The 18,998-nt window shown below is 39.6% G+C and overlaps 1 protein-coding gene across 4 annotated transcripts in view; it reads right to left on the bottom strand.

Annotated features, from left to right (window-relative positions):
- Window positions 1-18,998, bottom strand: part of cnih3 (cornichon family AMPA receptor auxiliary protein 3) — a 134,137-nt gene that overhangs the window by 18,565 nt on the left and 96,574 nt on the right. For 2 of the 4 annotated variants that reach the window (XM_026194022.1, XM_026194021.1), the window contains exons 4-6: window positions 9,254-9,366; window positions 2,058-2,204; window positions 1,384-1,439 (exon numbers count right to left, since the gene is read on the bottom strand). In XM_026194022.1, the coding sequence (XP_026049807.1) occupies window positions 1,412-1,439; window positions 2,058-2,204; window positions 9,254-9,366 (288 nt within the window). In that variant the 3' untranslated portion in view covers window positions 1,384-1,411. The remainder of the gene's footprint in view (window positions 1-1,383; window positions 1,440-2,057; window positions 2,205-9,253; window positions 9,367-18,998) is intronic. The other 2 variants (XM_026194025.1, XM_026194024.1) reach the window with 2 other exon arrangements.

The raw sequence follows: 18,998 nt of genomic DNA, 5'->3' as shown, positions 1-18,998 counted from the left end.
TTTGCTTTCAGCAGAACTTCCTGATGCTGTAACAAACAAACTGTTTAATTCTTGGACCCTTGATCAAGAGTGTAGAAACAGGGAGGATCATAAAGGTCAGCAAGTCGCTACAGAAATCACACAAAAAATCTTGGGCGGAAAAGAGGCAAGGACAAATTCTCTTCAATATGTCTTTGGCTTTAGATTTGAAAGTGAATCCACCATCACCTTGTATTGTAGAATACCTGCTGCTGCTGCAGATCAGTCCAATATGAGCTAGAACAGGACAGGATGAAGTGAGATGAAAAAGCAAGATGATTAAACTTTAAGATGAACACTGTCTTTATAACAATAATTCAGTTATTTTAAAAATGATGATACATTTTTGATAGCCAACCAATTTTGCTATAAATGTTTGTCCCTATACTGTAATATTATTTAATAAAGACAACCTCTGTTGGTTGAACCTTCCACACAAGTTACTCCATCTACTGACTGATGTAGGCTCTGGTATGAAAATGAATGGGATACATGTGAGCGTAACACATTAGCTCTTTTTCTTTTTCATGCCAGGAGGGAATGCATTACAATCCAACTGCCTTTGTGATCTTGGATATATTTTAAAACTGAAAAAATTTTGAGATTAGCTTTTTCTTATTGGATATAACTAGGTTCATGCCATGTGTCCTGCATTAGGGCAGGAAGGGCAAGAAGTGATATTTAATAATTTCTCCCAAATTAAGCCTGCATTGGCAAAATGCTGCACACGTCCTTAATCCAATTAATCACATGCCTGTGGTATACATTTACCCATTGGTCATGTATTGAAACTTTAAATAGACTGTGTTTAAATAGCTCAATGTGTTTGGAAATTTAAGGACAATAAGTATCGCCTCATATCTCTAAAATATGTTGAGTAATTGCAGCCATTCTCAAAAACAAACATCAGGATTTTGTGCGAGAGTCTAAGTTCAACACTCTCATGATGTTGCTTTTCTACCTGTGTGGTATTGCTGAGATAAACATTGCTGTTAGCAAAGTATTTATACCCCAAGCAGATACATAAATGGCATTTTTCAACAGGATGAGGACCTTACTGCAATGTTAAGTTGCGGCATTATCACACACATACAAGAGCAGCTCCATGTTAAAGTTGCAATCCTTCTTTAGTTGTCATCGAAAACCGTCTTCTGAGTTCTATAACTAGAACTGGAAAAATTTATGTAGTCTGGTCAAAATCATCAAATCCATATAACCACAACAGCCATTCACAGTCCAACATATCAAGATTGAGAAAAGGGCAAATACTGGGGTGGTCATATGGTCAAGATTTCTTCTCAACAATGCTGTTCTGCCTCAATATACTACCATAGAATGAAATATCAAAAAATATAAGGATTGTACCTTTAAGTGTTTCCACTGATAAGACCTATTAGAGGGATATTTCCAGGTTCCACACACTGCAGCACCCACATGACACATGGAACAAGAATCCGTGGTTAATAATAACAGCATTGTTAGACATGAACAAGAAAATTGATTTTAGCAGTAACATCAGGACATGGCAGACAAATTATACAACAATAGACATGTGAATATATCATCAATATTATCAATTATCTTGTTGCACACAAACAACATTTGAACCAGTATGTAGTAGTTTTACCCATCAGCTACACACAGCATTATTGTGGTGCTTGTCAGTGAAGTAAAGAATCAAATTCTCTTAACATCACATGCATTAGCAGTATTACTAGCCTGACATGGCAAACTGGACTTCACAAAGTCATATGAGTACAGGGAGTTGCATGTGATTGCTGGAGAAATGGTTACTTTATTCAGTGATTTGCACTCACATTGCTTCATCAGTTGGGAAATCAAACCAATGTTACATGACCTGCTGATGTTTAGTCTGGGCGGAAGTCAAACACCTCATCAACTGATCCTTTTCTCCCCAAGCTTTTTTAAAAAGTAGCTTCAGTTCAGTTTTACTGCTTATTTATGTGTTGTAATTAGATTAATGCAATCTATTTACATGTAATCCAATTATCTCCCCATACCACCTGCCCTGTGCTCACCAGTAGAGATAGTAGAAGAAGGAAAGGACGAAGAAGGACAGCTTGCACCAGGCCTCCTTCAGGCAGAACTTGAGTGTGTCGCCATTCATCACGGACGCTGGGTCGTACAGCAGCTCCTTAGTGTCCGTTGGGGAATGGAAGTACCTACCACAGAGGGCAAAGACCACACCACGGGTAGTTGACCCATTCCAGACCACGTGAGAAGGGGTGGGACATGTGGGAGAGATGATGGGTGGAAGTGGAGGAGAAGACAGCATGGAAAAAGATGGCATGATGAGTTTTGAGGTACACCATCATGCAGAAGACGTGGGTGAAATTGCAGTTGAATATGTTGATGGAAACAAATCTTTTGATAAACCTTTCCCCTTCATAGTGATTGCTCATGGTTTAACAATTAATTCTAGCTATGAAAAACCTGTCAAGCGTTTGGACTTTATCTGCCCTATTAGCAGCAAATGATACATTCTAGCTTGCTCACAACCTTTAAAAATCAAGGCATTTATCAAAAGGTACCTAAAAGATTAGAAACTAGTCGAGCATGATGGGTCAGAGTTATTTACTGGTCGCATTTTTTCTCTTTTTAATGCTGGAGTTAAATAATAAGATCCTCAAAGTAAAACACATTTATAAATGAGTTTATACAGCTAGCATCCAAAGTTTTTTGAAGAAAACATTAAGAGAATTTTAACAAATGTGCAAATTATCTACTGAGGAAGTCAAAACCACTACTGCTTCAAAAGTCATGTATTTTGCCATTTGGTAATTTTTAAACGGCCTCAGAGTGAGCATTTCCAGTGTGATTCATATAGAAATAAAAGATGATTTTTTTTTTATAGATATGGCAGAGCTGATACATGATAGTCCAGCACCTAATAATTCAATAAAGAATGCTAACTAGTGTTAATGCTAATAAGCTAGCTAGAAAACAATGATCTGCTATGACGTGATAGTTAACAACATTGACGAAAGCTTAAACGGATGTTCCTAATCACTCTACGCTGGGAAGAAATCTGACCTTGATTTACTATCTGTTATTAATAGTGTTACATTTTTACATATTATTGTAGGAAAGCAGTGCTAGCTGTGAAAGGGAGGCAAGGTTTAGCAGCTACTTGACTCTGGAAATATCCCAGGAAATTTGACTTATCTTGCAGGAATTCCCATTTTCAACAAATGAGCAAAATATGACATCATATTTGAATAGATATCCAAATATATTTTCACCCAGGTCTGTTATGCACTTCTAAAAGTATCAGGGCTGGGGTTTTTCAACTCAGTTACTGTAGCTCATTAAGCTAACAACAAATTCAATAGCAGTAGATTAAATATATGGCAGCACGGTGGCACGGTGGTTAGCACTGTTGCCGCACAGCAAGAAGGTCCTGAGTTCAATTCCAACATCAGGCCGGGGTCTTTCTGTGTGGAGTTTGCATGTTCTCCCCGTGTTTGCGTGGGTTCCCTCCGGGTACTCCGGCTTCCTCCCACCGTCCAAAGACATGCAGCTTGTGGGGATAGGTTAATTGGATAATCCAAATTGTCACTAGGTGTGAATGTGCGAATGAATGTGAGTGCGAATGGTTGTCTGTCCCTGTGTGTTAGCCCTGCGACAGACTGGCGACCTGTCCAGGGTGTACCCCGCCTCTCGCCCTATGACAGCTGGGATAGGCTTCAGCGCCCCCCGCGACCCTGAAAAGGATAAGCGAATGGATGGCTGGATGGATGGATGGATACATAGGTTGGTTTAAGATAGATTAAATATATAAACTTTAATATGAATTTTCCACTAATTTTTCCTTTCTTCAACTGAGACCTACTGACTGATTCACAAAATAAAGAGAAAATTCAACCCAACATCTACACATCCCAATGCTGTGCTTTTAACATAACCAATACTTGTGAACACTAACAGTTCTCTTCCTTAAAGCTATGTACAAAGAAGATGTGCAGTGTAATCAGAACACAAAACTTAGTGTGATAGGGGAATTGTAAGATGTTTCCTGGAGCTTTCCAGTGAGACCTACTTCAGGATGGCTGTTCAAATTATGACATGGAAAAAATATTCTATACAGGAAACGAGACACGAGTAAGGAATTGCTGCCTGTTGCTTTAAGGGAGAGCTATTACTGATGCACATTGTCGATGGGGTAATTTTCCCTTAAACGACACCAGAACTGATATAAATGCACAGCAATCTGTAACATGGAGTGCTGTGTAACAATGCACCAGACCAGTTGCAATAAGAGAGTTGGCTTCAGGTTATTTTTCTGTCTCCTGCTGTGTTTTGCAGGATTTAATGGGAAATGAAGTCCAACCAGGAAGCTGCCATCATTATGTGGCTCAAGAGTTGGGAGTTCGCCTTGTAATCGGAAGGTTGCCAGTTCGAGCCCTGGCTTGGACAGTCTCGGTCGTTGTGTCCTTGGGCAAGACACTTCAGCCTTTGTCTACTGGTGGTGGTCAGAGGGCCCGGTGGCGCCAGTGTCCGGCAGCCTCGTCTCTGTCAGTGCGCCCCAGGGTGGCTGTGGCTACAATGTAGCTTGCCATCACCTGTGTGTGAATGGGTGGATGACTGGATGTGTAAAGCGCTTTGGGGTCCTTAGGGACTAGAAAAGCGCTATACAAATACAGGCCATTTACCATTTAACTGGTATTTCTGCTTCGAACCAAAGCTAACAGATGGCTTATGTTCATACTTTATGGTAATCCATGTATATTTGCCATTTACAGCTCTGAGATGGTTGTACATTTAGGTGTCAAAAATGAATTACATTGTAAATTCACATATTTACATATGTTTGCTGATATGTCATGCATATATGAAATATTCAACAATGCATTTGAAATGAGCACCACACAAGGGTTCAGTAATGTCCCAACTATACATTACTGAGGATGAGGTGAACATGTCTGGGTAATCATTAAGAGTCTACTAAATAGCTAATTTACATACTAAAAATATCATTAATAATTGAATAATAAATGGAAGTCCCTCGAGTAAAGGTGACAGATGAGACATGAAAACATTTGAGACACACTTCTTCCTTTATGCTAGACATAGAGATGTTTGGTGTTAATAATTTTGTTCACACATAACAAACAGCACTCTCTCGCTTGCTCTCTAACTCACACACACAGACACACTCTTTGGGAAGGATTCAGCTGGCAAGCAAAGAATTTTAACAACAACACTACAGTGGCCAGGCTGTCTTGGAATTCCCTCTACAACTCCCTACATTGATATTATTGCATGCTAAACTAGTTTTTAAATAATCAAGAAAATATCCCTCACGAATGGACAAGTTGTCAGTTACATCACTGCAGGCTGTATGTAATTACGGTTGCTCTACCGAGGCCTTAATGTTCCTTGTAGCATATGTAGATCTACTTTTGTACTGTGACTTTAACATCCAAAGGATAATTTGAAAAGTAGACAGGCAGTCCTACAGATTATTTCAACTAAGTTACAAGAATTCTGACATTTGAAGATTATTTGTTACAAAATTAAACCTTCTCCAGTTATTTCTTTTCTCTCTACAGACTCAGTCCAAGATCCTAGCTAAATACTTTACGCTTTCTGGGGGTTAAATTGCAAATGTTGAAAATTTGTAATTCTCCAACCACGTGACTAGAATAAGATCCAAGATTTTAGAATTTAGATAGACTAATTAGGTTTTGTGAGAATCTCAAAAGAAACTTGAAACTACCTGACATGAAAGTTAACCATGACATGGTTAACTGTTCCAAGCCATCTTTAAGTATTGGTAAATAGCTTACTATCAGCTGTTTTTATGAGAAATCTCATTACAGTAGTTATTAATACATTCACTCCCCCATCCACAGCCTACTGTCCTCTCGCCATCCCTCACTCTCCTCTGAATCACCCTGTCAATAATTGATCTTTCACCCATCACTCACTCACTTTCTCTGTTCTACTTCCTGCCAATCCCTACTTTCTCCCCATCTTCCTTTCCCTGTCTACTCATCTTTCAGCTCACACATCAGTAGCTGGTGGGCATCTGCAAACTCTGCAGTTAATGAGATAGCAAAATGTTTTCTCTTCTTTCCTCCTTTCTTCTGTAACTTCAACCAGCTGAGCACACGAGCTTGAACGAGCTGAACCAATGATGCTGCCAGCAGTCCATTTCTATCCCACTAACCAGCGGGAGGACCAGCAACAAAAATGACAACAGATAAGAGGGAGCAGCAAAGGAAACATGAAAATCACTGAGTGGTGACTCATCTTTTAGACTCTGCATTTAAGAGTCTTGAAAAGCAAAGAAAAATGTACTTGCAACAAATATGGATTTGCTTATACAAAACCGATGTCCTCAAAAATATGGTCAATTATGCTTAGGCAATATCATGGTATCACGGTATAACATGATTTTTCATTTCTGACTATTAAACTCTGTTCAGGTGATGAAGTGAGGGTTCTGAAGTGTGCTGCAAAAAGCAGTATTTAACCATGGACTAAAATAGAAAGAAAATAGAAAATCTGAACGTAGCAAGCATTATGTTATCCACTAATTTGTGAAGTCCCATACTAGCCATCTCTAAAAATTTGTGACGGTCAATAGCCAATCAGCATACCTTGGTTTACCCTCCTTTCTTACACTCACAATTACCCTTAAAAATCATGCTGTTTTATCAATGACTTAAACTAGCAACTGAGTCGATAAAATCATCAGGAGAGTGTTTAATGTGGTCCAAGAAAAAGGGAGCACAAAGCCGTTTTTTGGCCACAAATCTTGTGGCCAAAAAATGACCAAGTTGGAGGTCATTGCTCAACGAAAACAACATAACCATCTCATCGATAAAGCACAGATATGACCACTGTGATTACTGAACCAGACTCCTTTCACTCATTTTCTGTGTTTAGAAGTTCCATACACAGAAATTATGAATAGAATTAGTGACAGAGAGCAGTCCAATTTCCAGCAGTCCAACTTATTGCTGGCAATACAGCTATAGCTCTGGCCATGGTTGAACAGGGATCGGCTAGCCTGTAGCCATACTCCTGTGACTCCCTCAGGACACCATGGGGGACACAGTTTTATGCATTCTCCACAAAACACATATAAACTGGTTAGGCAAACTCCCAAGCACCCTGAAATATCCTACACAGGATTAAGAACTGGTGCAGTGTTTAATGACCAGCATGCATTGTTCTTCCAGAATTGCTGGTTCAACTAACAGATGGACTCTCCTCACCTGTACCCTAGCATAGACTTTCCCAGTCAAGCTGAGAAGTATGATACACTTAAAGTTGAAACATGCTCTCCAATCCCCCTTCTTGAAGAGGGGAACCACCACCTCAGTCTGCCAATCCAGAGGCACCATCCACACAGTGTTGCAGAGGGGTGTCCGCCCTGACAGTTCACAACATCCAGAGCCTTGGGAAACTCAGGGTTAATCTCATTCACCTTAGGAGTTCATCCACCAAGGAGTTGATTAACTGCATCAGTGACTTCACCTCCAGTGAAGGGTGAATCAGCTTCACCCTTCACTGGAGGTGAAGGGTGAAGCTCCAGTGAAGCTCCAGTGAAGGAGTGCCAACGGGATTGAAGAGATGCTCAAGTATTTCTTCAATCATTTGACTATGTTCTTGAGGTTGAGGTTAGCAGAGTCCCATTCCTACTGTATACAGTGTGGATAGGGAGCTCCTTCCCCTTCCCTGAGCTAGTGCCTAACTGGAGTTTTTGCCTTGAGCTGCACTCTGGAATCACATAAGTTGCCATGCTCAACAGGACCACTTCTCCAGCTTGACAGCTCTCTTCACCTCCAGTATCCACCATCTGGAGATTACAGCCAAAACATGGAGCATAACATACAGCCTCAAGTCACCTCTGCAATAGAGGTGCTGAAGATGGTCCATTCAGACTCAACGTACCAAGCTTCTGTCAGAATGCTTTCAAAGTTCTATCAGAGGTGGGAGTTGAAGATCCTGCAGACCGGGGCCAGCACATCCTCACTATTCACATCTGGATGTGTCAGTCCTGTCCAGTATTCTCCCCTGCAGCTGACACCTCTGCTCCTCTCTTCACTCACGTGTCTAGAACATACGCGTGAAGATCTGATAATACAATTACAAACTCGATCATTAACCTTAAGCTTAGGTTCTCCTGGTGCCACGTGCACTTATGAATACTCTTATTTTTGAATGTGGCGTTCATTATAGACAAACTGTGATTACCACAAAAGTCAAACAACAGAACACGATTTGGTTTCAGATCATTGTTAACTGTTTGACTGTTGTTTAAGATTTTTGGGGTATGGGGTTGTGGTTCAAGGTAGTTTTAACTGTGTGGTCAAGGCCACATCTACTTGCTATCATTCCTTACCATAATAATAAGAGGTAAGTTTACTTTTAATTTTTCTTGGATAAATGTATTCGTAATGTGAATTTGCATGGCATTTATTCGGCTCTGGTAGGATGAACTGGCGCTCTGTACTGAGCTGTTAATAAGCAGTCAGGTTTTGAAAACCCTGTATATGTATTTTTTTAATATCCCTGGTGACCATTAAAGCAAAGTTATAGATTTTATGACATTCGTTAGATAGGAGATTTAAAACTGCCCAAACGCTTCACAAAGACATCTACAGAGAAGTACTTTGAGTACATCCAGACAGAAAAAAGGGTTGTAGAATTAAAGTGGTAAACTATAAGACTTCTTCTTAAGCAATGGTTGAAAATTGTGCATTAACATAAAAGAGGTTTATAGCATTAAGTAGCATTTTTATTCATGTTGTATTGCCACTATTGCGCAATACAATTATCATTTATTTAGTTCTCTTTAAAGGCTCGGTATAAGTAGTTTACAGAGAAATTTTGCTCAAATGACAGAAAAAGTACATCTGTTGGTTACTGTTTCCATCTCAGGATTTATACATATATTGTGCAGTAGTAAGTATTTATAACAGCAGGATAAGGGATTCACTTCAAATAGTGCTGAAATAAAACATTAATGTCTGGCTACATACTGTATATTGTATATGTTAGGTGAAAAATTCATTGCTTGAGTCTCTTGCTAACAGATTTTCTTATAAATAAAATAAAATATCTGAATCATAAGCCTCATCTTTTAATGCAAATGTCTTTGGGTCAAAACAACCTTAGCCAATAAGATGCCATCTGAAAAATCAGGGCAAAGTGTACACATTCACACAGATACACACGGGACGATGGATTGGATAGTTACCTCCACGTGTTGTAGAAGAGCAGGGGAATGTTGAGGCCCACAGTCAGCCACTCCTGAGCACACAGGAACATGATGCAGAACAACACATGGATGGAGTACTCTGGCAGCACCAGCTACAGGACAGAGAGAAATAGGAGAAAAATCGATTGCTAAAGTTAAAGACCTTTTCAGCAGGCTTATGTCTCCTTGTTGCATTATTTGGCACCATTGTTATCAGATATTGGGTGAGTGGCATTTGCTTTAAGACAAGGACTGAGTGATAGTCCAGAACTATATTTAATTAAACACAATGGCAGTTGGTGAGCAGATGCCACATTATCATTTTAATTCCCAACAGTGCAGGAAAACACTTCATTGTTAGCATTTAAACCCTAACCCAACATATATTTACCCATTAAAAATCTGCTTATATGCAATTCCCCCAATTCATAATACGGAGAGCTTTGCGTCATAATGGTTATTTCATAGTGATGGCAGAGCTTCGTTGTTATTGTTATTGTCATAATTGTTAAATATTGAAATACATATAAATTTCCTTTTAAATATTAACATGTCAAAGTATCTTTATTTATCCTTTGTTTTTTGTGGTTCAGTTACTTAAGTTACTTTAGGTCAAACTAAACAGATATATATTTGCCTGCCAAAGGAGTTGGCGTGCAATCAGCATGGCTAAAATTGCTTGTCATGCAAATCCCTGTGAACACCTGAATACCCAGTATTTTTGTCCACTGAAATCAGTGGCAGCTTTTTACCACTTTACGAAATATAATTCACAAAGAAAGCCACTTCACTTTTCATGTATATTTAACAGCATACAGGGCGATGAATTCAAAACCGCCTGGCCTTGAACATTGCTCAGTACGCTGCCATAAAGAGGGTTCAGGATGCATTATTCAGACTGCTACACGTTTCCTAATAAAGGAGAAACACATTTCCATTGAATAGCTCTTTAAGTGCAGGAGACCAGAAATATGCTGCTAAGACAAAACCTAAATATATCGATTTGAGTTCACACATTGGGAAGGGATGCTCCACACAATGCACAACGCACATGCCAATGCAGCATTCATGTTGTACATTGACAACAACACAGACACACACACGCTCCGCTCCCACCTGGGATAACAACGTATTAAAATACAAAGAGTGACACTGAGCTGAACAGCAGCCCTCTTGTTCAAATCCTTAATTCATGTTGGTTGACAGCACAGATGACAGTATAAACACAATCCATCAGCGCAGAAGACACGCAGGAAAACTAAGCACTTAAAACTTTTTTCCTGTTCTCTCAATGTTTAAAAGGATTTTAATGTACCTAAAGGCCTTGTTTAATGGTGTGACACTGGTCGCAAAATTGTAAAACAAGAGTAAACTCAGACGAACAAATGTATAAAATATATTATGTGTAATTCTGAATACTCTCAAAGGTATTTAAATGTTTTTTTGTGCGTACAAATGTGTAAATATCTGGGCAAACAGGAATTTGACCACAAGAGGAAAACTACAGGTAACATCAGGAGGGCGTTCTACATGCTGGAAGATTTGTTTGGGATCAAACTTAAGAAAGAGCTCTCTTTCTGGAGAAGGTTGGCAACTAAGTATAAAACTCAGATTTTTCTACTGGGGGAATCCCACTAGAAACCAGTAGCCATGATAGTGTGAACAAGTCTTTTCTTTGGTCTGTTTGTTTTTAATTTCTTTTTCTTACTAGAACACCCTGTTGGCTGCTAAAGTGGCGACATTCTTAAAAAACGGCACAAAAATTGTTTCAGGTGACAACACACATTTAGTTGACCTTCTAACGTCTACAGCTGGAAAAAAAAAACAGCAACCAGGCACTGCAGCATCTGTTTACATTCTTACAAATGGGCATTCAGACAAACAAAAGAGTTAAATCAAATGGTCTGATCACAAACTACTTCGTCAAGGTCAGCTGAGGAGTCAGCTATATTTGTATGAACAGCTGTTTAGGAATTTGTCATCCTAATAAACTACTATTTTTTTTATTGTGTGCTGTCACATCCAACTTGGTGACCACATAGTATAGTGGTTTACCCATTTGCATTACAAATAAAAGGTAGTTGGTTCAATTCCAACCAGAGACAGAAATCCCCTCTGGGCCAATGTCAGAAAGGGAAGCAATGACAACTCTGTAGAGCTTCCTGCTGTGATGGTAGCTTCTGCTTTTTCACAATCATAAGTGCATAGAGCTTACTACTGAGATTGCCATTACTGCAACCACATACATGAATCTGTTACAGATTTATAATTTATTTCATGGCTCAGAATGGAAATGCAGAAAAATAACGAGAAATGCAAATAGCGATAATTATTAAACCCATTATAAAGTGTTGGCAACTCTGCTGTGATTAATTTGAATTCAGTGAATGTGTTCACAATACAGAAAGAGTTTGTTTGTATGCCTCAGTGAGGATTATGAACTACACACTGACCCATATCACAGAGGGAGTTTTTCCTTCCCTGTGTCGCCGAAGTGCTTGCTCACTCTCTGTATATATATTATTGTAGGGTCTACCATACAATATAAAGTGCCTGGAGGCGACTGAGGTTGTGATTCAGTGCTGTTTAAATAAAACTGAATTGAATTGAAAAAAAAAAATCAAGACTATTGCCACCATTTTTGTGTTCGCTATGCACTCAAGGGTTGAGTTTTGTTTAGAATTAGGGTTCAGATATAGAGTTGTGATGGTTAACATTAGGGTACGCTTGAGAACACATTATTCATCAGCCATCGGATGTCTTCACATACACATATAAAAAAAATGTGTGTGTTGGAGCATATGCAATCAAATTACATGCTAATGGGTATCAAACTATATCTTTCTGAAGCTCTGTGTGTCTGTGTATGTGTTGACTGAAAACCCATCTGGGACTGCCTGGCAGGGACTGGAGATCTGTTTCTCTAGCTGTGGAGCCCAGGGGCCACCCTTACAACCATCTGATCCATTGTTTGTCAGTCTTCACATGGGGCTCTAGATTTTACCCCCATGTGAACACTTTGTAGAGCTTCCTCCACACCGAGCAGAGAGCACTCATGACATTTGTACTATGACACTTAATGGATACACAAATGCACGAACATGTTTATTGCTGTGACTAAAATATAACAGGCACAAGTTGAAGATGCAATATGTGACATTACCATTGGTAGGAAACAACACCCCTGTAACACATGTCCAACCAAGCATCCGTCTCCAGGGCTGAAACATGAAGCCATTGTGGAGCTGCCAAGGATTGCACTTCTTCTGATTGCCACTTGAAGTTGTCACCAATAGTGAGTCAGTCACCATGGATTCCCATTTCGAAATGTTTACAGCAGGGGTCCCCAATCCCAGTCCGCAAGGGCCGGTGTCCCTGCAGGTTTTAGATGTGTGCTTGATCCATCACAGCTAATGTAAATGGCTAAATGACCTCTTGAAGTTCTCCAGAGGCCTGGTAATGAACTAATCATGTGATTCAGGCGTGTTGACCCAGGGTGAGATCTAAAACCTGCAGGGACACCGGCCCTTGTGGACTGGGATTGGGGACCCCTGGTTTACAGCATAAAAAAAGCACGTTTGTAGTCTTGTTTAGCCTGGATATTGGAAGTGTTGCCTTTCATGTCAACTATATGTTGTATGTTGATTGATTTTTTTCTTGTATTACTGGAGTTCAGTGTGTAGACACTTTGTTTCACAGGTGTCCTTAAACAGGAAACTGTAGCTGCTAGCTGTTTGCTAGGCCTCACCTTCCACTAACTGGAGCTGCTAACCTGTCCAATACATTTGTGCTGCAGTGTGCGAGAATGCTATCGTAGTATTTGCACAGTTCCTATTAAGCAACGATTTAGCAAGTGTTTGTTGACAGTGCACTGCAACTGTACAGTTTATGAATGATTGCACTAGCAACCTTCTTAGTCAAGCTCGCTAGAGTTCACTGACAAATCCGCCCACTGTTACTAATAAGGCTGCTTCTAGCGCCAAAAAACCCTAACAGAAAATGTCAAGGTTCAAAATGCTTAGCCATCATGATGCCACCCACTGGTTTCGAAGTTTGTTTTCTATATATACATATACATACATAGAATATCTATGTATATGCAAAGCTACTGCATTGGATTGAATTAGTATGTCAAGAATTCATCATAATTTGCTGCAGCATTTACATCATATTTAGAAAGTTTAAAAACAGCTTTATAGAGTTGCATCAGAAATTACACTCCTTGAAGTTACCACTCAGCTAAACCTCCCCCAGAATGTATAATTATAAACCGTGTGATTTTTATTTCTCAGTTATCCTTAGCTCCAGTATCCCTCACATACTTGTAAAAACATAGGATGAGGATGATCTAAATTAACTCAGATTGATCACATTTTTTCTAGTATCAAAGCGACAGTTATCTATTTATCTATGTAGCTATACATAAAGAGGATTTAGCATGCTTTCTCTGTAGGTGTCAGTCTTATTTTCTAACAGTCAGTACTGAATGACTGTTAAATTAGGGTTGCTGAACCACAAGAAAACTGGTTAAATTGCCACGAAAAAAGATTGTGTTATATCAGGGGTAGGCAACCTTTCTGATGATGAGTGCCATCTAAAATTTCCTCAGAAGTCAATGTGCCATATGATTGCATTAGCAATACATTTAATAACGCTCTATATTAACAGTTACACACGATATAGAACAGCTTTATAGAATTATATTTGTTCGCAGATGTTGGCAGCTATCAGTGAATAGTTATCAGCTATTCTGAAACAAAAAAAGACACTTTTTTATCCATAGCAACTTCATAACAGCAAATTAACTGTACAACAGAAAATGCAAATGCTATTTATGGTCTCCTCACAACAATGATAAGAAAAATAAACTGGGCTAATATGGCATGTTTGTTAATACAGGGATACACGTGTTAATGTGATCTCTGGTCTCCCACTCAGAGACACAGGTCTCCGAGTGTCCAGCATTCAGACGGCTACCTGAGTACACTCATGTGAGAGAAAATCTGCTCACACAGATATGTAGAGCCAAGTACTGTCAATAAGGCCTCTGCAATGTTCTGAAGACAGTTAAACTTGTCAGGTAGTGATGTCCAGCAGGTGAAAAGGCAAGTTCCATGAACACGCACAGCTATGGATTCCAGCTGTGTTCGTAGTTCTGTAAACTTTGACCCCCACAGAGTCGAGCTTTTCAGTTCAATCAGCTGCATTTTGATGTCCTCTTTGTCCAGCCAGTTAATGTGAGACAAACCCAGCTGCTCATTAAAGCTTTCTGGTTTGATCAGTCTCGAGTCTACGGATGTATCAGTGTATTTCCGTGGTGCTGATGCTGCGCTGAGCGGACAGCTCCTGAAGCATTTGAAGGCCGGAATGTAGAAATTTCAACGTCGCTTGAAAAAACTGCCAGCTAGCAACATCCCTCTCATCGGTAGGCTATGTTATTTTTAGCCAATTACAAGTTGAATCTGGTAGTTGGGGTTGTTAGCTAAGATATCGTCATCAAGAAGCGGCATAACTAATGTGTCTATGCGAGCTAATTTGCGATGTGCAATGCTGGGCCGGTCATTTATTTTTTAATGCACCTTCTCAGATTAATTCACTGCGTGTCGTGCATGCCATCAGTTAACCCAGTCGGCAACCCTGGGCACGCGTGCCGGCTGTGGCACGCGTGCCCAGGGTTGCCGACCCTTGTGTTATATTGATTGTGTAAAAGAATCAAGGGATTAAAAAAGAATGATAGAAAAATATCATAGGAATAATCACAGTTAGCGGGGTTTTTTTGTAAAGCTTTAGGCTACGTCCACACGTACACGGGTATTTTTGAAAACTGAGATTTTCCGTTTTCGTTTTAAAAAATAATCCCGTCCACACGTAAACGCTGAAATGAAGGAAAACGCTGCTAGGAACATGCCAAAGCAACAGGTGGTGATATATTCCTAACCTGTAGAAATGTTGGCCAATCAGAAGTCTAGAAGCCTCGGTGGGAAATAGTAACAAGGATGGGGTATAGAAGCAGAACCGAGTCGTGTGGAGGGACAGTAACTGTGTGTGTATATGTAAGCATTTAAACACTGCAGAGAATACAATTAACAGTAACAGAATTGTAGAAATTCATTTCACCGAAACAATAACATGGCGCACAGTGTGACGTCAAAAAAGGTGCACACCTTTGACGCTGCGTTTTCTCCGTTTTCTCCGTTTTTCTCGTCCACACGTAAATGCAAAAACTGAGTTTTCAAAAATATCCACCCTGGCCGGAGTTTTTAAAAATCTCAGTTTTCAGTGACCAAAAACGCCGTTTACGTGTGGACGAAAGGTGCAAACGCATAGAAAAATCTGCATTTTCAAAAATACCCGGGTACGTGTTGACGTAGCCTTAAAGTGGACGTGAAACACTACATGTATAAAGGCAAAGTTACATGATGGAGCCCTGCTCTCAAAAACTAACAGTGATGTAACTCTGTCTGTGGAGCTGGATTTAGGATATAAGGGCTTAAAGTTTTTAAAACAAGTGCCATCTTATATCAGTGGGTTAGTTGGTTGATTGTGGCCAATAGACTTACATTAGTTTATGTCAGCTAATTAGTAACAGACCTAAAAATGAGGACCTAAAAATCAGGGAAAAGTTAACACGCTGGCCACCAAATGCTAATGTTAAATTGAAAAAGGGGAAACAATTGGATTTTATTTATTAACTTTCCAGCACATGAACAACTTTTCGTAAAGACACCACTTGAGTGAACACCACTACTTAGTCGTGGTGATAAACTATGTTGTAGGTTGTGATACGAGTATTATAGCAAAGGTGGTAGTGGTAGTTCTTGCCATCGCTCCAGCTGTTTATTTCTGCATTATTTTCTGTATTGTACTTGTCCTCTTAGAAGTAAGTATTACTGCAAATCAATACTAATCAATGATCTTTATCCTGTGATGAATCATTACTATTCTGATTGGGAGTGGTCTCTTAAAATGGCACCCATTCCCAGGGTACAACTGTCAGTAAATGCTTTGATGAGAATGAATCAAAACACCTATGAGTTCACTGTTCACATCAAATTACCAAATATCTTTGGGAAGAATGGCGAGCCGCTCTTCTCTGGTTTAAGAAACTTGGAGAAACCATGACAAGGTGGAGAGAAGCTGAAACTCTGCTCTGATACAATGTGGTGGCCCAGGGCCTTAACAAGACCTCATGATGTCATTATATTAGAGTGGACATTTGTAAGAAACACATTCATCTTGTGTCTCCATCCATTGTATTTCCATCCACTGTCACTTTGTCCGGAAAACAGCCTATTTTCTTACAGGCGCCATTTCCCTCTCATTACCCCTACGCCGAGGCAAATAGCTCCCAGACGCCTTACTGCATTTTGCCATCCAATGTGGTAAATGCAAACTCCTGCCCACGCTTCTTTCAGAACCCAAGTGGAGCCTGTCAGGGCTCTCTCAAACTCGCCCTCAACCTCTCCTTGTCCAATTAGTGAGGCCACCTGCCATGGAGTGTGCTCGCTCACAACAGCTTTTAGAAAATCTGTCTTTTCAGGCAGTCCCACTGAGGGATGCAGGGTAAGAATGCCAGGTCACAGAGCAATACTCACAGCTAATAAGGGAAATAAATCAGAGGATAAAAGACATGAGAACGAGAGGGAAACGATGAAGCTGAGCAAGTATCACCACTCTTCATATCACCTCAGTCATGCTGACGCCTAGTTTGTCACCCGCCTGACTATGCTGAGCAGACTGTCTGAAAGCACACAGAACAGTGCACTTCAATGCGGGGATTTACTCACTGACTGGAATTTGATGCGGTGACTGAGTTCAACCATCTGATCTAGGTAGGTGGGTTGAAAACAGCTCCTGACTCTGATGTTACTTTCACCATATCACATTCTTATATTGTTTTTGCTCTGTTTCACTCTTTGATATTTGACTTTATATAAAAGATGGATGTAGCCACCGTAGCAACACCCATCTGTTAGCAAAAAGACTGAAGCAGAAAGATTTAGCTGTTGCCATGTTAGCTTTTTAAAGTCAGTCATCATGAGCATGGAATAGCATGCAATAATGGCACAATAAAACACACTCTACTTTATCATCCAGAAGGGCATGCTTTAAAGCCAATCCAATACAGGTTTATTTTTTACACAATCAAATTACAATAACAGTTGCTTCAAGATGCTTTCCACTGTGAGGTAAAGAGCTTCAATACTGATGGGCACCATAATTTACAAAATACATAATGTTCATTGAATCTAGAGATTAGAGGCAGAAACTCATTAGTAAAATGTTTAATGGGGACAGAGATTAGGGGAGCTAAGAGCTACACTTCCATCTTCAGAAACAGAATGAAAGGAGTGATACAGAACCATGATCATATCAAAAGGGTTATCAGATTTAGTGGAACAGTGAACAGACTCTCAGGCAGTCTACACCAAGGGATCACGGAAGACAGTATGCAGCTATGGAAACTGAAACAGGGGAAATGGCTAAAACCATTTCTTAATTAACCAAAACTCTTTTAATTAGTGATATTTATTATTAAATATTTTTGATATTTCATTTTAATGCAGAACACAAAGGTAACCATTTACTTCCCCCAGCTACCTTTTATGCTGCTTTTTGTCATTCATGACATGTTTGGGATTTTTAGTAGGACACATTAAATTTTTGAATAAACACAGCTCAATTTGTACTACAACAGCTCATATACTGTACTTTCCAAAACAAGGGCACAGTAATCAGTTTCTCTACAAACCTACATAACTATGTATACATTTTTGAATGGTGAAATAGTACAAATTCTACTTAACAGTAGCTTATTCATTTGTGACCACTTGGGGCACTTGTACAGTGGGGTGGCTGTAGCTCTGGAGGTAGTGCATAATATATAACTAATGATAAAGGTTGATGGCTCAATCCCTGATTGCCCCAGTTTGCATGAAGGCAGGATAATAACCCCAAGTTACTCTCTCATGCTTCCATCAGTGTGTGATTGTTAGATGTAAAGCACTCACACAGAAAAAGCATTAAAAAAGCGCTTGTGTGAATGAGACATGTTGAGTAAAGTGTTTTGAGTGCTCAGGTAGAGTAGAAAAGTGCTATGTAAGAACAGGGCCATTTCTGACTCCTCATTGAAGAAATTTACACTTTTATTGTTTTCCTCACAATACAATCCATAGAGATGTTCTCCAGTCCAGATGCATACATTCCTGGATTCATATGATGAAACCAGTAAGAAAAAGCTTGCATGAACAGTGCCGAATCATCTCTGCAAGCTCTCGTTCTCCCTCTCTACTGTTGCACAATATGTAATAAAACCACAATTGTGGCATAAAACTGCTTCCATAACACTGAACTATGATAAAGAGACCCATGTTCAGCTGGGTTGGATTATCCAGATGCCATTTTCGGAATATGACCATATAGTATAGTATAGTAAAGTTGGCGGCCCATCCAAGAAGCAAATAGAAAAAAATAAGCATATATTATTCTGAAAACACACAGACACACACGCTCCTTCATTTTCCAGTCAATGTAAGGTTGGCCTACGTGAGAGCAAAGTTTTAATGTGAAGGGTCCTTTTCATATTTTCATTAAGGCACACACACACACACACACACACACACACACACACACACACACACACACACACACACATATATATATATATATATATATATATATATATATATGCTCTGGCCCCACTGCTGTTCTGCATAGGCCTGAACCCCCTCAGTGAGATCATTAA

Source organism: Astatotilapia calliptera, chromosome 15, assembly GCF_900246225.1.
Source record: "Astatotilapia calliptera chromosome 15, fAstCal1.2, whole genome shotgun sequence".
NCBI lineage: Eukaryota > Metazoa > Chordata > Actinopteri > Cichliformes > Cichlidae > Astatotilapia > Astatotilapia calliptera.
The sequence above is the reverse complement of the archived record's forward strand: the minus strand, read 5'-3'. Positions and strand labels throughout refer to the sequence as shown.